The 27,648-nt window shown below is 43.2% G+C and overlaps 1 protein-coding gene across 1 annotated transcript; it reads right to left on the bottom strand.

Annotated features, from left to right (window-relative positions):
• Positions 1 to 2,949: 2,949 nt before the first annotated feature.
• Positions 2,950 to 26,951, bottom strand: LOC307217045 (cytochrome P450 2J5-like). The gene is made up of 9 exons (XM_079978058.1): positions 26,500 to 26,951; positions 21,867 to 22,029; positions 11,021 to 11,170; positions 10,658 to 10,818; positions 9,475 to 9,651; positions 6,555 to 6,696; positions 5,319 to 5,506; positions 4,717 to 4,858; positions 2,950 to 3,713 (listed from the first exon to the last, which is right to left on the bottom strand). Exons 1-9 carry the CDS (start codon positions 26,665 to 26,667, stop codon positions 3,526 to 3,528), a joined length of 1,479 nt encoding a protein of 492 aa, XP_079834184.1. The 5' UTR covers positions 26,668 to 26,951; the 3' UTR covers positions 2,950 to 3,525.
• Positions 26,952 to 27,648: the final 697 nt, after the last annotated feature.

Below are 27,648 nucleotides of genomic sequence, written 5' to 3'. Positions count from 1 at the left end.
GCCGCCTGAGGTCCCACTTCATTTTCCGGAGCTCCTCGGTAAACCAGGGAGCCCGGTTTCGACGGGGTCACAGAGGGCGCTTAGGTGCGATCTCATCAATGGCTGCCCGGAGCTGGATATTCCAGCCCTCAACAAGCTCAGTCAATGAGTCTCCAGGGGGAGCAAGGTCTCGCAAGGCTTGGCAGAATCTATCAGGGTCCATCAGCCTCTGCGGGCGAGCCCAGATCAGCTCACCACCTAAGCAGGGTGGGGGTGGAATGTCAATCCTGGCTTTCAGAGCGTAGTGATCAGACCATGGCACCTTCATCGAAGGAGACATGATCACATCTATACCTATGCCAAAGATCAAATCTGGCGTGTGGCCTGCTTGATGTGCGGGGCCCGAAAGAAACTGGGAGAGCCCTAGTGTTGCCATGGAAGACACCAGGTCCAGAGCCTATGAGGAGGGATTGGCATCAGCATGGATGTTGAAGTCCCCCAATACCAATAGGTTAGGGAACTCCATGGCCCAGCCGGCCACTGCCTCCAGTAGGCTTGACAGGTTGGCTGCTGGTGCGCTAGGTGGCTGGTACACCAGCCAGACAGCCAAGCTCTCCTAGGAGCCCCACACTAAGCCAACACATTCAATGCCGGGGATCGATGGCGATGGTAGAGCCCTGAAAGAACAATCTTCCCGGATTAATAATGCCACCCCTCCCCCCTGGCCCACAGTCCGCGACTGGTGGAGGACGGAGAAACCCGGGGGCACCATCTCTCGTAAGGTAACTGTTTCCCCTTCGTGCACCCGGGTCTCCAATACACAAGCCAGGTCGACCACCTGCGAGGTAAAGAAATCTCGCAGGGTGGCGGTCTTGTTGCCTATAGACCTGGCATTGCACAGCACCAGTGATGGAGGTGAGTAATCCTTGCTCACCCTACCCTCGTCCCTCGGGATGGGGCGCAGATTGGAAGGGGTACGAGCATATCCGTATCTCAATCCCCTTCACCTATAACATCTGCCCCCACCGCCATACCTCCCTCGCCCCTCCGCGGTAGCAATCCCAAGCCTCATACTAGCCTCCAATAGATGGCAACTGATGTTATTGTTTCCCAGCCTAGTTATTCTGTTTATAGTATCAACAACTCGATAACTCTAATTAGTCGAGTAGAACAAACCAGCTAAACATCAGCTACCTCTCTGATTGTATGAAACTATTATATTCTTTGTCAGGCTACTATTCTAATATTAAACAAACCAATTAATTAAATTAAAAAATAAAACCCAAAACATTCCACAGCTAAACAGAACTACCATATAACGTACATTAAGGGAAGAAAAAACACCTAAATAGCAGGAGAACAAAAATCAAACATCTAACAGTAAGCAAGCAAAACTTAAATATTATCATGGAACAATGAACTATAAAAAACTAAAACAAATGGCAAAGGAAGAGGGGAGGGGAGAAAGGAAAGAAAAGAAAAGAAAAAAGGTTCTTGTAGCAGACGAAGTTCTTGTAGCATCACGCGCCAGCTTGAGTCTACTCGAATGATCTCTGAATGATCTCTGAATCTGCCAACCTGAACAACCAGGCGACCTCAGGGGATGGGCAAAGGAAAGCAGGGCAGGCTCAGTAAATGCCCTGTTTGATGTCAATGCCATGCCCGATGGTCCCAGGGGCCCCTCCTCTTGCTGTTGCGCTAGCACTTGTAGTGGCAGAGAAAGTGTTCCTCTTGGCATCAGGAGTCCTCTGGTTTCCCCCACAGCTGGTGTTCTCAGGGCCACAGGATGATACCTCTCCTCTGCTACAACCAGCTGCCAGCCCTGTGGCTTAAGAGTCTCTGGCGTCTTGAGGGTGGAACCCCCCTCTCTGGCTTCCCTAGGTGTCTTTCAATTGAGTCATCTGCAGAGTAATATATCTTGACCCAGGCTCCATGCCGAGCACTCAACCAGTCTGTCTCAGTCCAGGAGCACCGCTGGCATGCAGGACAGCCGGACCCACAACTGAGAAGACAGAGCAGGCACACAGCACAGTTGGGCCCACAAGCCAAGAGGGCAGAGGCAAGCACAAGCGGAACACTCCTGCAACACAGCTTGACCTCCCTTAGCTCATTTAAAACGCCGAGTCAAAGCCTGAGTCAGAGTCAGTTCGGAAAAAGTTCAGAAGATTAATTAAATTGTTTAGAGCTATGAGTCTTTGAAATAGGCTGGGCAGCGGCTGTTAAGCTGTTTGACTTTGTTAGATCTAATTTACAGTGCCAACTTCACAAGTTGTCTGATATAAAACCCCAGGTTGCCAAACTTTTGATAAGAAGAGGGTTAAAAGATTAAAAAGTTAAAAAAGTTAAAAGGAGTAGGAGCCCCCAACATCTAATTGATGTCTCTTCATCTCTTCATCTGTGGCTTCCTTCCACTCCTCCAACATCACAACACCGCCATTTGGCTGTTTCAGTCCTCTAGTCACCTTTTGTGAAGGACTTCTTCATTACACCATCTGTTGCCTCCAGCTCCACCATTTCATCCTTCTGTTCTGGCAATCCTTCATCCATATTGTTCTCCAAAGTCTCTTTGTCCTCTTTAATTCCACTTTCCATTTCATTCTTCTGTTTTCTTAGCTTTTGGATGGTTGCTTCCGTACCCATCTCTGCTGTTTCTCCTTGTTAAAATGTTATATATACAAACACACATACACATACAAACACACCAATTGCTCAGTGTTCCTCCATCCCTCCATTATTCCTAAAGTCACAGTTATCTCAGTTTTCCACCATCTCCATTTTACTCAAACTTCTGCCATTGAAGGAAAGGCTAGTGGAAGTCAGGGGAACGTCTGTTTCAAACTTCTCCCCCTTCCATTCCTTAACTGTGATAAAGGATGTGAAGCCTTCAAATATTGCATAGTGCCTCCACACAACCTATTTCACTCCTGATACCTTGCGTGGTCCGCGTTCCGGGTTCTGGGTTCAATGTAGTGATTTAGAAGAGATATTTTATTAACAAGCACACATGTACAGTATCCATCAAAGAAACTTAAGATTCTTCAACTGGAGAAGCTGATAGCCTTGCTCTTAGGAGTTTACTCATCTTAAAGATACAATAACATAGCATGGGGGTGTTAGAAGGGGGCTGCAGAAGAGGGAGAGAGGAGGAGGTGTGGGAATGTGTGTGTAAGGGAGATTTGAGAAAAGAAGGGGAGGGGGAGGAGAAAAGGGAGCAAGAGTAAGAATGGGGATGCAAAGGAAGTTGTCAAAAAGGAGGGAGTAAGGAGGCATTGGGAGAGGGATGAAGATGAAAGCAGGGGCATGAAAGGGCCTAAAGAAAAGGAGGAGATGGGGAGAAGGGGAAAACGGATGCAAAGCAGAGCTGCAGAAGATAAGAGAGAAGTGGCTTCAGAAATGGAGCTGCGAAGGTGAAAAGAGACCTCAGTAGCTGCATGGGATGAGATGGGAAGGGAAGGGGAAATGCTAGGGGGTTTATGTGTCAGGAGTGGCCAAGGGGTCACCAAGTGCAGGAAGCAGGGGTGCAGCCCCTAATATTTTCCTATTTTCTTATGTGTTGCAACGGGGAATAGCACAGAGTTTATAAGGATAGGGATGTGCTGTAGCCCCTACTGTAGCCTCTTTACTGAGCTCTTTGACTCCTTCTGGTAGCTGGAAGCTGAATGCCCTCAGCAGGCTGGTCAGGAAGATGAATATTTCGATCTTTGCCATCTGCATTCCCAAACAAATGCGAGCCCCTGAGGAGGAGACAAGAAGAAGGCAGCAAGTGAGCAAAAATTTACTTTCCCGTGTTCATTCCTTTGTAGCTATAAGCATTCTGCATAACACTTTGGCAAAATAGACATAGTTAGGATAAGGAAAACATCAAGGCTGCTGTCAGTTTTCTAGCCTGGTCAGTGCTAACCTTCCTTTCTTCTTGTTATACTTATGTTTTGTTCTGTAATTTGAAGTTCCCTATCTCATATCAAGGAAGATACATTCAGGAAGAGGATGGATTGTTGATGAAGGGTCCTGTGGGAGGGGCAGGGCAGAGAGCATCTCCCAGGGCTAGAAGCCAGTGTAAGAGGATCTAGCTCCCAGTGAGAACTGGGAGGGCTCACTTTTCTGTGTGCAGAATAAGGGTGAAGATTTAATTTTGATAGAGGACTCTGTAATTTCCTTTTCTATTTCTATTTTTTCTTTCCTAATCTTTTTTCTATTTTCCCTTTTAGATTAGTATGATTTATATTGTGTCTTATGTATAAAGCTTTTTAATAAAACTTGATTTTAAAAAATAAAAGGAAAACTGGTCAACTGCCCAAATCAGCAATGCAGAAAGGGGTTAAGACCATGGAGCAAACTCTCCTGCCAGGTTTACTTCACCTTGGTAGGAACTAGCATTGCTGCCTGAAGAGAAGTTGGGTGGCTTGCAGTGGTGATGTGTGACAGGGAAGAGCACTATCCGGGTGCTGGCAGTGCTGCCTCTCTCAGGGACAGGGCAGGGGTGGCAAATGTTGGGAGGTGCAGATGGAGACCACATAAGTGTGTGTGCATGTGTGGGTCCCAAGCCACCAACCTAGAGATCCCCTTAACTTGCCAGTGCCTTGCCCCATTCTGCTGACCAGCAGTGCCACTCCAGCCAGAAAGACGCTGCTTCTGCTCCGGCCCACTCCCTCCTGTGCTGCTGCTGGTGTCATTTCCTGGAAGCAGACCAGTAAGCCCATCTACAGATCGCAACGTAGCTTGGTCTTCTGTGTTTACCTGCACCAAATGGGAGATATTCTTCTCTGTTCACGAATTGTCCATCCTTGTCCAAAAAATGATTTGGGTTGAACTTTGCAGGTGTCTCCCATCGTGTTGGATCAAGAAGAACAGAGCGCAGATCGGGAACAATAATAGTCCCCTGCAAATAAGAAACAAGTGACTTGGAATGCATTCACATCAATACTTTTTTTTATTGTCCCACACTATCCCAAGACTAATCATTGCAGAGACTGATCTGAATTATTATTATTATTATTATTATTATTATTATTATTATTATTTTGGTGGGTGGCTTTGTATTCATCACTGTAAAAACTTTCTGTACAGGCAGGAACACAAGAAGAATTTCCCCCACCTCCTTTAAAATGAACGCTCACAAGCAGGCTGAGACCTCTGGCCACTACATGCTTCTCCCCTGCCACAATTGCCCCATGGAATGGCACTTGCTGATGGTGAAACATGTCTGCAGATGGAGCTCCTGCTCTTGCCCTTCAGATTTTTGACTAGACAGGAAGAGATGGCTGCATCTCTCAATATGAAACCTTCTGCTGCTCTTTGCTCTTGGGCTACAGGAGTGCAGCTATATCACACTGTTATACCTTGGGAATGAGAAAACCACGCAGCTTGAAATCCTTTGTACATTGCCTAGGGAACCCCAAAAAACTGGCAAATTTAAAGCGCTGTAGATCATGAATCACAGCATTGGTGTAGGGCAGTTTCTTCTTGTCTTGATAGCAGATTGAGTGAGCAGAACCTATGACATCTTCTATTTCCTTGTGCATTTTATCTGAAGAGAATGATGGAAACAGAAGGTTTATTGTGAATACTGCATTTTATTTCAGATGGACATTTAATTCCCTTGAACATATTCCATAAATCTCTGTGAATGAGTCCCAGTTTCTTGCATTTTTAGGTCACCTGGTCCTCCAAGGAGCTCAAGTCTGTGTACATGGTTCTTCTCCACTCTAGATCCCAGGTGTGAAAAGGCTGAAAGTGAAGCTCATCGCAGTTGTTTCTGGTTACCAGAGCTGGCTGGATTTGCTGAAGGACTGGGATCAAAGGCTGTCATATATTCATTCTCCACCCCCAGCCCTCAATATTTCCTACTTAGTTTCACTAATACTCATTTCCTCATCTGATCTTTGGCTAGCACCACTCATATAAAGTTAAAGGTAAAGGACCCCTAGACGGTTAAGTCCAATCAAAGGAGACTATGGAGTGCTTCGCTCATCTCGCTTTCAGGCCTAGGGAGCTGGTGTTTATTCACAGCCAGCATTCCGGGTCATGTGGCCAGCATGACTAAACCACTTCTGGCACAACTGGACACCATGATGAGTGCCAGAGCACACAGAAATGCTGATTACCTTCCCACCGCAGCACTACCTGTTTACTAACACTGGCATGCTTTCGAACTGCTACGTTGGCAGAAGTTGGGACAGAGCAATAGGAGCTCACCTGTCTTATGGATTCGAACTGCCATCCTTCTAATCAGCAATCCTTAGAGGCTCAGTGCTTTAGACCACAGTGCCACCCGCATCCCTCATGTAATGGAGCATGGAGAGGCAGAAATGAGGCTGAGTTACTTATTTCACAGCAGGGGCATTCTTGTACATTTGCTGCATAAAGAAACTGCTAGCAGATTTGCAAAACAAAACAGGTTGTGGAATGGAATCAAACTGGAGGGGGGAATGTGCTGATTCCTGCACTGCAGGGGGTTGTATGAGAAGACCCCTGGGGTCCCTTCCAACCCTACTATTGTAGGCTTCCTTATGAAACCTTTAAAGAATTATGGTCCACCCTAGTGGTCAAGAGAAGCCCTGGCTCTCCTCTCTCACCTTGGATATCTGGATGACTTGCCAGGAGGAGAAGTGCCCATTTCAGAGAACACGTAGTTGTGTCCGACCCTCCTACAAAGAGGTCAAAAATGCACTGGGCCAAGTTTTCTTCATCATAGGTGGACTCTGGATCATTCCTGCTCTGGTGTTGAAAATGGGGAAAGTGACATGTCATTTACATGCATTACATTCTGTCCTTCAGCACTTTATCTTCCTTCCCCCACTTATTACCATACCAGGGTGGCCACACATGCTTCATGAGAGGTGGGGTGTCCTCTTATAGTGCCTAAGGTGAAATGGGAAGCTGCTGCCACACACCCCCCTTACTGTTGCTGCCCTCACTCGCTGGATCATCACCTTTTCGTGGTGAGTGGGCTTGCACATTCCTATGACCCTTGTGAGTGAAGCCATTGGAAATCTCATACTCCCTGCAGGGTCACCCACGGCAGTAAGGTCAAAGGGGAGCAGCTAGACAAAGAATGACCCAAGAAGTCATCAACGGCAGAACAGGTGGGTGATAACAAGCGGTATGTTACAATGGCTGTAAAGGTGGATGAAAGCTGCAGCAAATAAGAATTTACCGGTTGCCATGTCAACTCATGCCATCAGAACAGAGCCTTACTGCGAAGACTGTTCATTGGTCAGTGTGCACTGATTTACAGACATAAAACAAATTCACGTGCAGGCATCTTCCAAAAAACCCATCCCAAACCCAAACACCAAAAGTTCCATGGTGATCAGCATATGGTAACAGGGGCAGGATTGTGAAATCTGGAAGCCCTTAGTCATGAAACAGCACATGGGCGGTGGATACAGATTCACTCATTCTGACTCAAGGAACAAGGCAGTTGAGCAGCTTGGCAGCTGTATCCATGACTGAGCAGCCCTTTTTAGGATCTACTCTGCTCACTCCAAAATGGGGGAGGGGCTAGAAAAGGTGCCCTAAACATAGTCTGCCTCTCTTTTTCCCTGACTGGATTACCACGCCCAGTGGGGTCACCACCCAGCGGTGGTAAAAGACAATTGAACTTTGGAACATGGAATATATGGACAGATATAACACAGACAATGAGCATCCTGAACGCAGAACTGCCATCATTGCAAGAGAGATGTGACATTTTAACATCAATATTGCAGTGCTTCAAGAAACTCAAAGAGCAGGCAAGGGACAACTGAAGGAAGAAAAAGGAGGCTACACATTCTTCTGGAAAGGTCTATCTGAACAAGAATGTCAAATATATGAGGTAGGCTTCACTATCAAAAACAATCTTGTAAAGCTCCTGTCAGAAGTCCCTACCAGACTTCTGGTAAACTCACCAAAAACCAACAGGCTACTATTACCAACACACTCGTTTGACAGAAAAATAAATGTAAAACTTCACGGAGGCATTTGGTGCTTTTGTTTTTGCTATTTTTTGCGTTTTTGTTTGTGTGGCTTTTTCATTTTTGTGACTGTAGCTTGTTCTTCATTTTATGATTGATTGATTGATTGATTGATTGTGTGACTATGGAAATGGATAAAAACCCACCATCCAAACAATGACTATCATCAGCGCAGGTAAGAAAGAATTTTAATTTTAATTTTTATCCATCCACAATACTGTTTTATTTATTTTATAGTACAGTACAGTGATTACAGCTTTCATTTTATGGATCAATGGCCTCATTAGATAGAAAAATTCACGTTAAATTGCTGTTTTAGGGGTTATTTATAAAAGTCTGGAATGGATTAATTCATTTTCCATTACTTTCTATGGGAAAGCATGCCTCAGTTTTGGAACACTTTGATTTTGGAACAGACTTCTGGAACGGATTAAGTTTGAGAACCAAGGTACCACTGTACTGGTTTCCAGGCAAGGGATTAGTATTCACATATAACAGGGAATATAATGATTCCTTGAATGAGCTGCCTACAGCAGTGGCATAGCGTGAGGGGTGCAGTGGGGTCGGCCGCACCGGGCGCAACATCTGGGGGGGGCGCGCTCGCCGCCTCCGGAGTCGCCGAAGAGCCTCGGGCGCAGGCTGTAGCAGAGCCCCATGTCTCGCGGAACCGATGAGCTGTGCGTGCGTCCGGGCTGAAGGCGTCCGGCAGAAAGTGGCTCTCAGCGCTCGCCGCGGTCCCCGCACGTCAGGGCCGCGGAGGACACGCCAGGCAGCCCCTCCTCACAACCCCGCCGCCGCCGCTGCTGCTGCAGCTGCTGGGCCATGTTGCATTTTCCTCGCCTCTCTGCCCTCCTCCTCCGGGAAAGCGGTGTTGTTTGGGCGGCAGCGCCAGCGGCAACTCGCCTCAGATCACCTGACACGGACCCGCCACCGCCACTGTGGCTACCTTACCGTAAATACCCCAACCCAGGCAGCAGCAAAAAGAAGCTGGCAGCGGCGGCAGGTTAGGGGTTAGGGGCGCAAATTACTTGCCTTGCCCTGGGTTAGGGGGCGCAAATTACTTGCCTTGTCCCGGGTTAGGGGGCGCAAATTACTTGCCTTGCCCCGGGTGCTGACAACCCACGCTACACCGCTGGCCTACAGTTTTGAAGCAGATACTCATTTGCATTCACATTTGTACATGAAAATATCTATCCTTTCCTAGCTATTTTAGTAGATGCCTATGGAAAGATGTCAACTCACTTTAGCAATTAAAATGACTATGAGGGAGTTGTGGGGGGGGGGCAGAGAGAGATATTGGTGTCCTGGCAAGAGATTAGTATTCACTTATATTTATTTTTTGTTAAAGATTTCAACATAACAATTAATCAAAAACATATCATCCTCATTCCCCCCCCTATTTTCCCCTCCCCAAAAAGAAAACCAGCCCTCCCACCCCACCCCCCAGACTTCCCTCAGCTCCTCTCTCTGTTCACTCATAACATGGAATATAATGATTCCTTGGATGAGCAGCATTCGGTTTCAAGCACATACTTACTTTCTCCATCTGAAGTAGATAGAAATCAATGAGATCCTGTGGCTCATGCAGAGACTGATTCTCCTTATGCTTCTCTATCTCCTCCTTTGCAAATGAAAGCACCATCTCCACGCAGGAGAAAAGTTTCTTGTGGGGTCCTGGGAGATGTTTCATGAGCCCTGGGAGCATTTCATAAAGCTAAAGGAAAGATAGCAGAAATATTGCCATTACCATGAGGAAGCTTGTTCAAACCGTTTGTGCTTTGGAATTGCACTTATAAAACATGATCTGCATTCTTCTTCAGGGCAAGCATATTAGTTTGAGTCTCACTAAGAAGAAGGAAGGTGTCTATAGCTTCTCTGGAATCCCACAATGACTGGATTCTGTGAATTATCCCTAGCTGAACATGTGAAAGAAAAGTATGGCTCAAAATATTTTTCCAGCTTCCCAGCATAATTTCAAAACTGGGCACAATCTCAGGACCTCTCCTGGAACAAGTTAGTGCCCGTTTGTGTTAGTTGGACATGGGTGGAGAATAGGGATGGGGGGAAATTCAAGTACGGTAAGTTTCATGAGTACTTTTTTTTTTTTTTTTTTTTTACAGATTAGGAATGGATGTAGAAATGTGGAGAACTGAACTTAAATTTGAGGAAAGGGTTTAGTTGATCATCCAGAAGGGGGCTGCTTTCCTCAGCAATAGCGATAGTGCTTGAGTTGCTGGTCTCTCTTTCATTAAAAAAAATTCCAGCCAAGTGATGGCTGCAGGGGCCTCACCATGGACGCCATCATGATTGCCACTGCTAGGTGGGTATAGAGTAGACACATTTAGTTTTCCATGATGGCAACAAAACTATGTAATTCCCTTCTTGAGAAGATTATTTTGTTCACCTCTCTTCCCATTGGTGGGCTCTAGATGACCTGTTCTGAAGGTCATTGTTCCATTTTTGTCCCATCTTCCCTCCAAAGAGTCTCCTGTGGTGGACAAAGTCTTCTTTTGTTGCTGTTTTATGGGGGGGGGGGTTGTACGTGTTTTTTATCTCAATGATAATCATGAGCAATGGATCAAGCTGTGAGATAGTAAGTGACCCTTATCTCAGATCAATTTAAACCTGATCTCACTTCTCCAACCCTCTATCAGAATACTGATTTGTGGTATTAAGGCCCTTGGGAGACCTGTTTGGGAGGAATGGAAATGACTACTCACAGCATAACCAAAGCTACATGCAAATTGTAGGGAAAAATCTATGGCTTCTATCAGCTTCTGGAGCCTTTCATCTTCAAGAGCAAACCGGTGCCCAAAAGCCACAGCACATATCACGTTGGAGACTGAAGTAGCGATGGGCATGGAAGGGTCAAGTGGCTGTCCTGCAAAATAAAGTTATACTAATGTTAGCTCAGCTGGTCCAGTTCATACTGAGAGTGGGGTTTCATGGTGGCCAAGAGAAACTGCTGGGATCTCCATTAGGAACCAAGAAAAGCATATCACATTCCTTTCTAAAATGGACAGAGGTAGGACACAAATATATCTCCATATGCCAGCTCAGCACCATCACTTAGCATAACATACCCTTTGAACGTGCAAAAGCCTCCACGAGCTGATGGGCCTCCTCTGCTACTTGGTGCTCCATGCCTTTCTTCCCCAGCCCCAGCTTCCGCAGAGTAACTACAACAAAGCGTCTCTGTTGCCTCCAGGTGTGACCATTTGATAATGCAATACCTATTGAAAATCAGTGAGATATAACAACAATCATACCTCGGGTTAAAGTCGCTTCGGGTTAAATCTTAAATCTTTTCAGGTTGCCTCCCACGGCGACCCGGAAGTAACGGAACAGGTTACTTCAGGGTTTTGCTGCTCGCACATGTGCAGATGCTCAGAATGACGTCACAGGCATGCTCACTTTACAGTATCAGCAAAAAGTGAGATTTCTCGACAGCTCTACCGTTTTGATTTTTGAAGAGAAACCTGGTATCTGATACAGTGTGATGTCGACAAGTTTAGATCTTTCCATGGAAGGCCATCACGATCAAATTTCACTTCTATCTATCAAGCTTCTGGTGATGCTATTGGGAAAAGAATGGAAGTGGTGGAAATGGAAGGAGCTTTTTTCTTTCTCTCTTGCTAAATTAGGATGGAAAATCACTGCCTACAGGAAATGGGATCACAAGATATAAAACTGGGTGTAAAATAATGAATATACAACAAGTAAATAACTATGGGTTATTTTTCAATATTGTACAGTGGTACCTCAGGTTACATACACTTCAGGTTACATACGCTTCAGGTTACATACGCTTCAGGTTACAGTCTCCGCTAACCCAAAAATAGTGCTTCAGGTTAAGAACTTTGCTTCAGGATGAGAACAGAAATCGGGCTCTGGCGGCGTGGCAGCAGCAGGAGGCCCCATTAGCTAAAGTGGTGCTTCAGGTTAAGAACAGTTTCAGGTTAAGTACGGACCTCCGGAACGAATTAAATACTTAACCTGAGGTACCACTGTATATGACTACAGTGCAGAGATTCCTGTTTAAATAGAAATGAAGAATTTGTTTTTTATATAAAAAAAAAATGGAGGAATGGTTGGAATTTTTTGGGAGATAAAGTCACCATACTGGAATGGAGGAGGACTATTGGGTACACACTTGAAGGTGACAGCCGGCTGGTGAAAGACCCTGTGTGAGAGGCAGAGAAGGAAAGATCTCCCAGGGTGGGAGACTGGGGGAAGAAAGGGAAGCACCCAGGTGAGAGCTGGGAGGGTCCACTCCCTTCTGTGTGAGACAAGAGTTAAGATCTACCTTTGAGAGAGAGAGCTTGGCGTTTCTTTCTCTCTTTTACTTTTTTTGTTGTTTGCTTAGTTAGTGTTTCTGAAAAGTTTCAATAAAAAGTATGGAAAACCAAACAAACCCAATTCAGCCAATTTTTCGACACTGTTTTTAAGGATATAATGTGTGGTGTCAACCAGTTACTACTTCTACTGGTCCAGCTAGACAGGTTTGGGGTTTTTTACTGAGGGTGAATTCTGCACCAGATTTTTGACAAGACGTAATGCATCAATGGTGGATATATTCTGCTTTGTTAATTCTTCTGCAAAACTGCCTGAACACTACTGCATTATTTCTGTCTGGGGAAACTATATTGCAACAAAAGTGGGACAAAAATAAGTTTGTGCATTTGTAGTTTTCAGCAGAAAGTTAAAGGATGTGACAGAATGGAAATGAAACTGTATGATCACCTCAAAATCTTTGCAGGCATAAATAGTATTGACAATGAAGTTGGATACAACCACCTTGAAAGTATTATGAGCACAAATCATTATGAATGTGCAATTAAAAAAAGTTTTCTGGAGGAGCCCTTAGCACCAGTAATAAACTGTGGAGTTAGTGAGAGGAATTATTGGGCAGGCCAGCCCCACAGTGATTCACATTGTGTCTTTCAGAGTGAATGTCCCTGTTCTTTGGAACTGCATTCAGAATATGACTCTGCACTTTCCCCCAAAAAAGGAAGACATTTTTCCCCCAACAAGCTTTCCCAGTCGTGTACAAAGGTCACTTCAATAGGTGTATACCTTTTATTGTTTTAACCCATATTTAGTTGTTGGTTTTTGTACTGTTTTAAAACCTTTTATAATAAATAATAATAATATTTTTTTATTTATACCCCACCCTTCCCAGTTCAGAAAACTGGGCTCAGGGCGGCTAACAACAAATTTAAAACACTTAATTGATGCAACAAAAAACAGCATAAAATACAGTATAAAACGTGAATAACAATAAATTCAGAATTCAAAAATCAATTTAGGGGGGAAATCCAGCCAATAAACTGAAGGACACAAGAATGTAAAATGAAGATTAAGGTAGGGCCTTGGAATGTGCAGAGAGATAAGGTAGGGCGGAAACATGCAAGGGCGGTTTCCGGAGTAAACAAGTCATGTGAGTAAATTGCATAGGCAAGGCTTAGGGCACATGCCCAGGGGGGACTGTCGGGGACCAATTAAGAAATGCCAACAAGGCATTGCACAAGCCATATAAGGGAATGGAATGAATGGAAAGAATGTATCATGATTAGATAAGGAAAGGATGACGAGGGGTGAGACGATAGGGAAAGGTATAAAAGTGCTTGCCTATTTGCTGTAAACGCCGCCAGCCTTTGGAAGCGATTCTGCTGGCCGCCTCTGCACAGAACTAAATAAACTCTTTCTCCGTGAACCACACCCTGGTGTCAGTTTGACTCCTCTGTTTTCTCACCGAGGGGCAGCACGATTAAGGCTTCAAAACATTAGATGATCACCAGGGCTAGCTGGCTAAATTAGTCCTATTTGGGCCAGAGAGGAGACCAGGGGAGAATTAGCTGTGGGATCCCAGAGCGGGTAGCCTTCATAAAAAGCGGAGGGGAGGGGAGGAAGGGGAATAAAAGACCAGGCTAAATTCAAATTGAAAGCCAGGCAGAATAGCTCTGTCTTACAGGCATTCTTAAGGAAATCAGCCCTGAGTGCTCACTGGAAGGACAGATCGTGAAGCTGAGGCTCCAAAACTTTGGCCACCTTGTGAGAAGAGAAGACTCCCTGGAAAAGACCCTGATGTTGGGAAAGATGGGACTTCCGGGTTTAGCGCCATCGGTACTGGCGGAATTCCTCTGACCAAGAGGAATTTGCCCCGTGGGAATTTGGGTCTGGCCGCCACGGCGAAGGCGGACACCCATTAAAAATAGCAGGCGCTGAAGCCTGTGAATGTGGGGATTCGGCTGGCACCTTTTGCGCCTCCCCTGCTCGTGGGGAAACCCGATTTCGGGGATCTGGAGCGATGTGAGGTGAGTGGCACGGTGCTTTGAATCGACTGCTTTTTCCACGGAGCGAAGCCGCATAGACGTTACCGGAGAGCGCTGACCTTTTCCTGTGGTTAATCGGACATTACAGCAGCTACCCGTGAGTAGAATAAAGTAGGAGAATTGGATTTTCAAAAAGCTTTAATCTGGCAACAAAAACAGGGGAGGTTCAACATAGGAAGTCCGCCTTCCCCCTTTTGTACATAGACTGAAGCAAGGAAGCTATAAGCTGAAGCCTCAAAGCCTACTTGTAAAGGGCTAAATTTTCACCGGGAAAAAAATATCAATATTGAACCCCCCTCGGATGCAGGAGAAGAGGGGGGGAAGTTTCGGACTGAATTTGCCTGCAGGAGAGAGTGGGAAGAGAGTTAAAACCACTACCGCTCTGACCCTGGGAACAGGCTCCTATTGAGGTGCTTTGGAACGTTCGTTGACAGCTAGATAAATAAGAAGAGATACATTGAATTACATTCTTGCGACTGTTTCCGTCTGTGTTATAAAGGACTAAAAGTTGAAAATTGAAACTAAGTCTACTTATTTGAACTGTATTTGGATATTTGGAAATTACAGACTAATACAAATAGAAACTGTACAGATAGGTAGCCGTGTTGGTCTGCCATAGTCAAAACAAAATAAAAAAATTCCTTCCAGTAGGAAGCTGCTGAATTGCAACTTTTTACCAAACTTAAAACCATGGAGAGACCTGGTCTGAACAAAGACATTGGATTCTTATCTCATTATACATGACAAAGCCATTTTTCACCTTCTCACCCCTTGCTTTTTCCTGTAAGACCTATTGCAGTCGTTAAGAGTCGTCAACAGGCTCATCACAGCTATCTGCCAATCACCCAATCCCACCACCCTTCTGAGTAATACCCCTCCCCACCTTCTCACTATATAGAAGGGTCTGGTGACTTCTGTTTCAGTGTATCTGAAGAAGTGTGCATGCACACGAAAGCTCATACCAAGAACTAACTTAGTTGGTCTTTAAGGTGCTACTGGAAGGATTTTTTTTTATTTTGTTTTGACAAATAGAAACTGTTTCCCCCTAGAGGAAGCTGCTATTGTTACAAGAGCTGGGCTAGGGAATTTCCACTGCAAGATAAACTGTCTGACTGTGAGACTGACCTTGAATCTTTAAGTGTTATGGCAGATGGAAAGGAAAAAATAGATCAGCCAACTTCTGAAAAAACATTAAGGTCTGGGAAGACTTTGCAGCAGCCAAGGAGAGCCTCAATATCAGGTCCCTCTTCCTCTGCAGCTGCTGTGCCAGTACATTCTAAATTGAAAGGAATGTCAGAAGACGCTTTAGCGGTGGCACTAGGCAAGATAAGTGACTCTTTGGATCAACTTAACAAGAAAGTTGACACGGCAACTACTAAAATTGACTTAAACAGAGAAAGTATAAATTTAAATACAGAAAGTATAAATAAGTTGGGACACAAAGTGAATACCAATACAGAGGCTATTCAGAAATTGGTACAGAAGTCTACTTTGATACGGCAGACAGCAGAGGAAGCTAGGGGAAAAGCTGCTGCTGTGGAATGCAAAGTAATACAATTAGAGAGTGAGAGTTCCAGACCTGCAGAGGCAACTTGACGATCACAAATTGACCCTTTCTATGATTGAACTTAAAGAAAAACAGACGAACTTGAGGATCAGGGCTTTGCCTGAATTGGAGAAGGAAAGTTTGATAGACTTTCTTATGCAGGAATTTGCTGATTTTTGGGACGTGGCTTTGGATCAAGAGGAATTTAAAATTGTGAGGCCTTTCAGACTTGGAAGAGGAGGGGGAAAAGAGAAAAATAGAATACGAGATTGTTTGATTACCCTCCAAACTAAAGAAGAAAGAGATAAAATTTTGGGTTGGCACTATCGGAAGAACTTAGAAGTTCAACAGTCAAGAGTGGAACTTTTTAAAGACATCCCAAAATATCTTCTGGATCTTAGGCCTGACTACAGAGATTTGGTTGTCCTGCTGAGAAAGAACGAAATCAAATTTAGGTGGGAGTTTCCCCAAGGTTTATCCTTCAGTTTCAAAGGAAGGAAAATCAAAATAACATCGGTAGAAGACAAGGTAAAGTTTTTGGATAAATATGAAGAAGACTTGCAGAAGGAAGCTGGAAAAGAGCCAAGAGCATCGAACAGGAAATCGCCAGATAGAGGAATTGAACAAAGAGCATTGGACAGAAGGTCACCAAATGAAGGAACAGTGGAGATAGCAGCATTATCCTTTGGATTGGACCCCCTAGTGAACCTGCCATCGATACTACCAACAGAAGAAGAGCAAGCACTGGGGGCAGTTGGAGGAAAATCAGAGTAAGTTGGAATGTTAATGGACTGAACTCCCCCGAAAAAAGGCGCAGTCTTTCATTTATTAAAAAAAGAACAATTGGACTTGATCTGCCTACAAGAAACACATGTGATAAGGCTACACAGGAAGATATTGAGTAATAAAAGATTGGGTCATGAATTCATTTCATCAGATAAAGTTAAAAAAAGAGGAGTAGTCCTCTATGCAAAAGAGAGCCTATACCGAAATTTATATTCAAAGATGACCAAGGAAGATTCGTTGCAATCGAAATTCAATCACAAGGAGAGAAATTCTTGATAGTAGGCATCTATGCACCAAATGAATTTTTCTTTAAAAATCGGAATTTTTAAAGAAATTACATGAGATTCTGTTGGATTATATGGACTATAATATGATTTTGATGGGAGATATGAATGGAGTGGTGTCTACAAACATGGATAAGGCCCAGACACAGGTAGTCACCAAAGATGGTAGACTACCAAAAACTTTTTTTGACATGACTGAAAATATGGACTTAGCTGATATTTGGAGAATGAAGAACCCTCTGGGAAGAGAGGGAACTTTCTTCTCTGAGGCCAAAATGACATGGACAAGAATTTACCAGATTTGGGTAACTAGAGGATTGGCTCCGAAGACCAGTAAAGTGGAGATTTGCCCCAAGACTTGCTTTGATCATAATGCAGTGAAGATGGAAATGAGATTGACGCCAATTGGTTCCTTCAGATGGAGGATGAATGACACATTGTTTAGGAGTGAAGAAGTGATCAAGAATGCCCAAAAAACCTTGAGAGACTATTTCGAGACAAATATGAGCACAACAGTGGAAAAAAGAGTAATCTGGGATGCAAGCAAGGCGGTCCTGAGAGGATTCCTGATACAACAGAATGCAATTAAGAAGAGAACCCAAAATGAAAAAAAGGATAAAATTTTGGAAAAAAATAAAGGAAGGTGAGAAGAAGTTGAGAGGAAAACCAAAATGACAGGAGATCCTGAAAGAGATAAAGTTATATCAAGTACAATTCATAAAATTGACGAATCAGGAAATAGAATGGAAGATCAAACAGATGAGACAAAAGACATTTGAATCGGCAAATAAATGTGGGAAATTGCTGGCTTGGCAAATGAAAAAAAGACAAAAACTTAATACTATTACGAATTTGGAAGTGGAAGGAAAGAATCTAGACGTCTTCTGGACCTCTGCAACTTTTGGAGTGAAGCGTGAGACCATTGCTTTGGGCTGCGTTGTCCTGGACACTGGACCTTTGCCTTTGCTCTGGCCTTTTCCACGCGATGAGCTTCTGCTGCGCTGCTCTGTCTTGGCCTTGGGATATCTGCATTCCCTCTTCATATGCCCTAGACGTCCACACGAGTAGCATTTCACTGCCTTCAAAGCTTTGGCGCCATCTGGTGGTTCCACTGCACTCTGGGATGACGACTGTGAAGTCTCCCCCTTACCCATGCACCCCGGCGATCTGCTTCATTCTGAATCACGGCAGTAGCATAGATAACCCAGTCCGCATAGTTCTTCTTATTGAGCTTGGGAATCCCACAAGCATCCTGAAGGGCCATCATGACTCTGGCATTAGCCTTCTGCGTCATCTCTGCTGCTTTAAACAAGCTGCTTTATACAAGCTGCGTCTCTGTTGCTTCAAGCCTCATTCCAAAGGCAAGTTCAAAACAGCCTCTGCATGTGAGCCTGTGCCACTTTGCTTTACTGCAGCTGCCTCAAACATCATGCCAAAGGCAAGTTCAAAAGTGCTTTCCCTCTGCTGCCTTAAATAGTGCTGCGTCACTATTTTCTGCAGCTGCTTTAGCCCAAAAGGCACTTTTAAAAGTTACTTTCGATTTCCCCAGCATAGCCGCTGCCTGTTCCCGGCAAACGGACATAAAAGTTCAAAGTCCAGGCATAAAGCCATTAATTAGATGCTGGCAGGCTGCCCGGAGCAGTAGCACATACCTCATCAATCATCTTGACGCGCAGATATACCGTCCGATCCGTCCTTCTGCATTCCTTTGCATTCTTCGCCGGCACTCCGAAGTCCATCCATCACTTTGACTGCGTTGTTCTGGGCCCATAACCAGGATGTTGATTAGCAGTATCCAGTGCACAGCGGAATGATGAGGAATACGTGCTCATACTCTATATTGCTTTATTTACATTTTAAAGCTGGTAGATTACAGAAAAACATCTTGCCTCTGCCGAAGCAGAGAATGCATCCTCTCTCCTCTGAAGCACGGAGAGAATCACACTGAGAGAACAGTGAAAAACAGGAAACCAGTGTACGTCACATCCAGTCTCCCTTTCCCGTGGGAAACACAACAGCAATGCTGTCTGTGGAATGTAAACACCTGTCTCGTGACAAGCACTTCGCTGCACAGTGAAGAGAGCAGAAACCAACAAGACTGAGTACCATCATTGAACTTGATAAGAACTCGGCACAGGAATTTTATTCAACTGAACAAACAGGGAAATTTGAGGAGAATTATGTTGTCTCTGAAGAGCAGAAAGGGGGAGCCGTAACCCTGCAGATGTGAAAGGAGAGCTGCAATTTGAGGCCTGACATGATGGCAATAAGGGGAAATAAATTTTTGAAGATGGAAGTTTGGCCTGAATTGGAAAGTGAAAGATGGAGAGATCTCCTTATGTGGAGATCAGCTGACCCTAGGATTATAAATTTGATTCAGGTGGAAGTTGGAGCTTTGGGGACATTTGGATCTGAAAGGAGAATGAAACAAGATTTGGAATACCCCATAGGCCTTACTTTTAAGTACGGAGGTTTGGCTGGAAGGAATGTGGATGCTGTTGGGTTGGACCTTCCCCGAGATTTGGCTTTCAATATTAAGGACTATCAAAAAGACAGGCAGAGGGGACATGAGAGTGACTTGAGAGCCTCGGATGTAAAATCTCTGGGCTAATGGTTTTCTGAGATTGATGGACTTATGTTGGGGACTGAAACCGGGAAGGGGGTATGGGTGGAATGGAAATTGGGAACTCAAAGGGTATACAATATAATTTGCTTTTTTGTTTTATATGAGAGTTGGGAAATTCGTGGAAGGGAATTTTTTTCAACCTTAGAGAAACATCTCAAGAATAAGTATTGATATATAGGTTTGGATGAGAGTTAAGATTGGATAAAGTAAAAGTGGTTTTTAAAACAAATTAAATTACTTAAATGAAAATAAGGTTGGAAGGATTTGCAGAAATAACTATTTGAACTGGAATACAAAAATGGGAGGTGTGAGGAGGTCAAGGAAATAAGTAAAGGAAGAAAGTTTTGCAAAGGTTTAATCTGGTTTTTTTTTCTTTTTGTTTTTTTCCCAAGTGAGTGTATTTTTTTGTATTTTGTATTTTTCTTTTTTTTCTTTCTGTAACTCTTAAACTTTGAATAAATATTATTTAAAAAAAAAAAAGAATGCAAACAGCTTCAATGCACACCTGAATGGCAAGCACTGCTTTACATCTGTTCTCTTCAAAATGCAATTGCACCCTGAATTCTTTTCTTTTTTAAAAATGCAATTGCATCCTGAAAATAATTTGCTTGCCATTGCAGATGCATGACCCTGTTTGCATACACTGTTTGCAAGAAAGAAAAAAAAAGGTATTTAAATATACCTTCCTGAAGAAACCAGAGGCCTTTCTCCTGGGCATGGTCGGCCAATTGGTGCCAAAAAAGGATAGAACTTTCTTTATGTATGCGACAACAGCAGCAAGAATACTCATGGCGAGGTACTGGAAGACACAAGATTTACCCACCCGTGAAGAATGGCAGATGAAGTTGATGGACTATATGGAACTGGCGGAAATGACTGGTATGAAAGGGTATGAAAGGGTATGAAAGTTAAGATCGAAAAGATTGGAAGTGTTTTTAATTGTTTTTTTTAATTGTTTTTGTTTTGTTTTGCTAATTTAATGTTTTATGTAGTGTTTTTTTGTTTTTGTTTCTGTTTTTCTATGTTTAACCTTTCTTTTTTCTTTTTGTAATTTTCAAAATCTTAATAAATATTATTATTTTTTAAAAAAAGATGTTGGGAAAGATGGAGGGCACAAGGAGAAGGGGACGACAGAGGACGAGATGGTTGGACAGTGTTCTTGAAGCTACCAGCATGAGTTTGACCAAACTGTGGGAGGCAGTGGAAGACAAGAGTGCCTGGCGTGCCTTGGTCCATGGGGTCACAAAGAGTCGGACACGACTAAACGACTAAACAACAAGAACACAGGCCCTGCCGCAATAACAGCAGCGAGGATATTGATGGCTCAAAAATGGAAACAAGAAGAAGTACCGACTTTGGAAGAATGGAGAACAAAACTAACAGACTATGCAGAACTGGACAAATTAACTGGAAAAATTAGATTCCAAAGAGATCATAAGTTTTTAGAGGACTGGGGAAAATTTAGAGAATATTTGAAAACGGTATGTGAGGAAGACACAGCGCTAGTGTGTTTTAAAGAAGCTTTGTGAAAAAAATAAGGAATATTGCAAGAATGTAAATGAGGATAGAAAGAACGTACTTAAAGGCAATACTAATATTAAGGAATGTGAAGATAGAAATTTAACTACGGATGATTGTCAGAGAAGTTGAGGGAGGTCCAATAAGCTAAAATATGTGATGTGGAAATTTGTATGATTGGAGATTTTATGAAAAATATAATTTTATGAAAAATATAATAGAAAATTTGCTTAAAAAATAATTAAAAAAAGAACACAGGCCCTGCGGAAGGAAGTTAAATCCTGCAGGGCCCTGGTCTCATGGGAAAGAGCATTCCACCAGGTCAGAGCCATCACTGAGAAGGCCCTGGCCCTGGTGGAGGATAATCTGACTTACTTAGGGCCCGGGACCTCTAAACTATGATTATTCATAGTTTAAACTGTTTTTATATCTCTGTAAGTTACCTTGAGGCATACATGCAAAATGCAATTCATAATTTATAATGATGATAGTAACTATGTGATTGCAAAGTTCACATGTTATATTTGCCACATGAGTCCATGCCCAAATATGTTGGAAGAGCTTGTTGAGAGAAGCAGTGTGTTGTGTTTCTTAGAGATGTCATAATCAACCAAATCTTCACATGTGCTGAAGCCAGGTTTTCATGGACCCAAACGAATGTGTCATTTGATAGCATGAGGACTAGCCACTCTGAATGACCTCAGGCCCTAGGTCCTAGCATTTCCCGTTGTGTGCAGCAGTAATAGAGAACCTTTGTTCTGTTTTTCTGGACAGCCCTTTAAAAGTCTCATCTTGGGAAAATACCAGTAGAAATTCTTATTCTTCACTACTTACCCTTTCCTTTTATCAGAGTCCTAAGTAAAGGAGTCTCTGGTCGCTCATCTAATTCTTCAGAGTGGTCAATGAGTGCTTCTTTCACTGCTTGGAATCCAGACAGTACTACAATGGGTAGATGTCCAAACCATATGGTGTAAATATTTCCATGTTGCTTTCCCAGCTACCATTTGGTTCAAAAGAGAAGAGAGGAATGATGTGTTCAAAAAACGCAGTTGGAGATTTCAACTTAATACGAGAACGTCATCCTCCCTCACCTCTGCAGTTTCTCACTATGTGCAGTTCTCTTGCTATCATCTTTTCCCCCCCTCCTCCCCCTCCCCCTCCCCTTCCTCCCTCCCTCCCTCCCTCCCTCCCATAATCCCAACCCATTTGTTTTACTCCCTCCAAGCCATGTTGCCTCTGCCTAGGATCAGAGCAGCAGAGACACTTCATAGTAACCAGCCCTCCTGTGACAGACAAGAATATGCACAAGTCATTGCCAGAAAATGATCTTGCCACAATCTTTGTGTGTGCAGGGATGTGGAACCTGTAGCCCACCAGATGCTTTTAAACTAGCACTCCCACCATCCCTGACTATTGGCCATGGTGGTTGGGGCAGATGGGCATTGTAGTCCAAAACATCTGGTGGGTACCAGGTTGGCATAGGCTGGGCTAGAGCCCTGGGTCAGTGTTCAGACCCACGGTGGGTCACAGCAGGAGCATCACCACCATAAAAATATATGGGAAGGAATTAAGATGATACATGTCTGGGCTAGAGATTATTACCAATTCCAATGTTTTAAAGGTTAATATGTTCATATCTGATGGTTGAGTAATTTTGTATGTTTTGAAGAGTTTTTGCTGAAAAAGCTCAGAATTGTATTTAAGAAACAAATAAAATAAACTATGGCCTGACAAAGAGTTAATGCTTGCGGAGGAAGTAATGGAAAGGTGCCTGTTCTGTTTGTCTCGTCTTCTCTGGTTACACGTGAGCTGCTGCTGAGAAAGGCTGATGTGCTCCGGCTTCATTGCCAGTAGAACTCGTTGCCCTTCCGTATGTTGGAAGGGGAGAAGTACACAGTATTCCACGCCAGGGATGTCCAACAGGTAGATCGGGATCTACTGGTAGATCGCGGTGTGTCTGTGGTAGATCTTGGGGGGCCCCCACACCCTCCTGAAAGCTCAATAACTTTGGCTCCCTAAAAAAGCTCAACAAATTTGGTAGATCACCGCCAGTTTCTTTATAGTGGGAGTAGATCTCAGTCTCTTGAAAGTTGGACATACCTGTTCTAGGCCATGTCGCAACATGCAATAGAACAAAAGGAAGACAAGATCAAGAACATACTGTAATAAGCGGTTTTATTAATTCAACTTCTTGTGCTACACAATGTGTTTTGGAGATGAGTGCCCTTCAACCAGCAGCTATAAACAACACACATAAGACATTAAAACTAGTATAAAGGGGCAAGATTCCGATTAATACTGAAAAGCACAAAAGCATACAAAGTAGGATAATGGCAGCATGGGTAGCTATGTGAATTCAGGGGAAAACACAAGGCAACATAAAACGTTGTTGTATTTTCTATGGGTCAACTTGTAAGTGGTAGCAAGACTTCCTTTCCAAGTGAAATTAGTTTCACGGCTTTCTAAATGACTCTCAGAAGCTGATTTCACAGCCCTGTCCTTGTAATCTTGGAGAGAGATTACAACCTGGAGATTAGCACTTACTGTAAGCTTGCCATATTCCTGACATGTCCTGACAGGAATCGGCAAAATGTCAGGAAACACCCAGATGTATGGCAACCCAATGGAAAAAGCTCAACAATTTCCTAAAAAATGGCAACCCTAGTTTACCGCAGAGATCCTTTAAGAAGATTTTGGTATTTTAGTTTATAATTTGTTTTTTATAAGTGCTTCTGGTGTGAGTGAAAAAGATTGAATAGGGCATGGAGGTTAGTACCTGTTGAGAGGCTGCTGTGAATGAATGCTGTGGTCTGTCTTTTTTCTGTAATAATATTTTATTCTTTTTTCATATAGAAAGTTACATTTCTTAACCTTGGTAACCTCAAGGTAAGATTACTTGCAATGTGTTGTACATAGGGCTGCCTCTGAAGACAGTTCGGAAACTTCAGCTAGTGCAGAATTCAGCGGCCAGGTTGCTCACTGGAACAAGAGCATATTACATCGCTCCTGGTCCGGCTGCACCAGCTACCAATTAGTTTCTGGACCCAATTCAAAGTGCTGGTTTTGACCTAGAAAGCCTTAAATGGCTCAGAACCACAATACTTCAAGGACCGCCTCTTTCAATATGATCTTACCCAGACCCTGAAATCATCTTCTGAGGCCCTTCCTTGTGTTCCTCCTCCATAAGAGGTCCAGAGGGTGGCAACACAAGAATGGACCTGCTCTGCAGTGACTCCCCATCTGTTGAATGCTCTCGCCAGGGAAGTTCACCTGGCAAAACCTTCCTTTTTAACTAGGCCTTTGGTTGATTTCATTGACATCTTATGCCATTTTAAAATCTGATTATTTCTGTGGGGGCGTATTATTGGGTGGTTAATAATAATAATAATAATAATAATAATAATAATAATAATAATGTTCCAATTAACAAAACAATTGGAATATAGAAATTTTCCATATAGAAAGTTACATTTGTTACTCAACAATTATACAGTGGTACCTCGGGTTACACACACTTCATGTTACATACGCTTCAGGTTACAGACTCTGATAACCTAGAAATAGTACCTCGGGTTGAGAACTTTGCTTCAGGATGAGAACAGAAATCATGCTCTGGCGGCGCGGCAGCAGCAGGAGGCCCCATTAGCTAAAGTGGTGCTTCAGGTTAAGAACAGTTTCAGGGTAAGAACGGACAGGTTAAGAGGCTGATGATGGGAGTAAATTAGCCTCCCGAGTTTTCCCAGGGGATGGGAAAATGCTGCCTCGTCCGCAGTTGCCAATAAATCACCCCCGAGTTCAAAAGGAGGGGGTGGGGGCACTGGACGGAAAGCCCTCAAGTGAGTTTTTGGATCTCCTGGATGCTACTTCGGATTGTGATCCTAGTTGCATTGCTCAAGATAAATAATTGGAGAAGAGTAAATGCACATGTTTCGAGCGAAGGAAAGGATGTACTGATTGCTAATTAAATCGACCATTGAGAAGCTGAGTGACAGGTTGGACTGAACAGAAGACTACATCAAAGAATCACAACTATTTCGGTATGTTGAAACGGATCGGAAAGGAGGGGTAAACTTTTTACTTTTTCAATATGATTTACCTAACAACCCCTCCCCAAGAACAACCACCACATGACTGATAGCAAGTGAGATGGGAAAATAAACTGTGTGGAAATAAAATTATCAACTAAAGGCTCTGTTTTGCGGAAGATCTGGAAAGGTAACAAAAGGCTTTTGGATGACGCAGTTCTAATTGGGAACCGCCATTATGAGACTGACTTTGTTGCAAGATTTACAGTCAAAGGGGGAGGGAGCCAGTGTTCTGTTATCATATCTGAATTCTACGTTTGATTTGGCAAGAACTCCCCTGGAAAGGCTGATTTATGGAGCAACTTGTCTGGGAAAGTTAATGAGCAGACGCTTAGACTGTATTTTATGGGAGCTGCTGAAATGGCGCCTGCCGTTTGAATAGGACTTTTGGATCAGCGTGAAAATCCACACAGGACTATAATAATGTTTGCTTCAACTCGCTTGTGGAGATAACTCAGAGGTTATTAAGAAGAAAAATGATAACAACCAGAAGATTGGAAGACGGGATTTGTAAAGGATAACAACAAAGAGCTGGAAAGATGGGACTTGTGAACATCAAAGCAGCAGAAATATGAGATGATTGGACCCTTTCTGAAGTCGAAGCATGGGTCCCCCCCAAAAAATTTAAAATTCGGCTAAATATTTGGAGTTTATTATGTATTGGTATAATTTGGAATTAATGTGATATGATTGGTTTGTTAACTGGAAATTTAATAAAAATTATTTTTTTAAAAAAAGAATGGACCTCCAGAACAAATTAAGTACTTAACCCAAGGTACCAATATATTCCAATACAACAAAACAAGTGATTTCCCACTCACCCAATATCAATGTTTATAACTCGAATTACATACGATTGCATTTTAAAGTTCCATCTTATGTATTTTGATCCTCTCTAACATGTTTCTTAATATATTCTGCTGTTTTCTTATAGTTTAAACGGCGCTGTGGTCATTGAATATGGGAAATAACTTTTTATATAGACCGGAAAGGTTTTCCAATCTTCTTTAAAAGATTCTAAATTTGTATCTTTTATCAATTTTTGCCATCTCTGCATATTCCAAGATTTTCATAAAGCATTCTTCCTTTGAGGGTGTTCTCTCCTCCTTCCTCAGTTTAACAGTATACAATACATATTTTTGATCTGTAGTTTTTAATGCGCATTTTCAACTTTTATATGGTTTTGTGCTTTGCAATATTAATAATAATACTATTTACATTATTACTATTATTTGTACTGCTTACAGCTTCTGACAACGGAGGCTTATGGCATTTACCATTTTAACCCATGCCATCGTTGAAGCTGAAATATCACAATTGTTGGGGGAAATAGATAAAACAATTGCTGACATCAGACTGAGTTATTACTAAGCAATAAGTACCTGAATGAGAGTATTTTCATCAATCTTGAATAGAAACCTCCATGTGGCTCCAATGAGAGGAAGCTGGAGAAGTCCTGGAGGATAATGCCTGCGTGACCAGAGCTGTTTCAGGTAGTGCAGAATCAGAAGAGCCACCAGCAGAGCAATCAAAAGTGCCCGTACCTCCATCCTTCTCTTGCTGTCTCTTTCTCCTTAATTTTTTCTAGGTTGCCTGGTCAGGTTCAACTCTCTTTCTCTAAGGAGTTTTTGCTTTCATCAAAGACATCAGCAGTATTCTCTGTTTTTATATGCTCAGTTATTAAAAACAATTAAGCAACAAGGGGAGCAACAAGGGGAGCGACACCATTTGTAAGTAGCCTTGGAATGTGATACAATCAAACACTAGTACAATCAAATGCTATAATCATTTTAATATGTGTCACGCAGATGTGATGAAGTGTGCTTTATATCAGGCACATTGAACTCCCAAGAGACTGTGATCTACTTCCAGTACCCTGAGAGTCATCTGGTATTTAATATGGGTATCTTTCCCTCTTATGGAATTGCTACTCCTTGTAACCTGTGCCTTGGGAAGGTACCAATCTGATGTAGGCATCAAAGCTTCAGAAAGAACTCTGAGTTCAAGCTCTTATTAATCCAGCACTGAGGGCCAGGATAGTAAATGCATTACAATTGCAAAAGCCAACAAACTTCTACCTGCAGTTGAATCGAATCACAGTGCAGTACAATTGCTACTTCCACAGAGCACTTGCTAGTTGCAATCCATCAGGGCTGCCAACTTGAATAAAATATGGGGAAGGGGGCAAGTGAGCCCCACCTCACATAATCAATCACATAATGTGGCTCACGTCCACCATTAGAATGGCAATTGCCATTAAATTTGGGGGAGCCAGGACCCCTCAAATATTTTAGAGGGGCATTGAAGGGACCTCAGCCCCTAGTTCTTTGCTCCTAGGTAACCCATTTCCTGTTGAGTGCAACAGTACTAGAGAACCTTTGGTCTGGACAGCCCTTCAAATGTTTTCTCATAGTCATAAGGAAAGAAGTCTGTGGTTGCTCGTCTAATTCTTCAGATGGCTAGGCAGCACATCCCCAGAGATGCCTCCTGTTGGGATTCCACTGCCCAAGGCAGCTGTCACAGCCTGCCTT

The sequence above is a fragment of the Podarcis cretensis genome, assembly GCF_951804945.1.
Source record: "Podarcis cretensis genome assembly, chromosome: 5".
NCBI lineage: Eukaryota > Metazoa > Chordata > Lepidosauria > Squamata > Lacertidae > Podarcis > Podarcis cretensis.
Note: the sequence above shows the minus strand (reverse complement) of the source record. Positions and strands in the feature narration are given on the sequence as shown.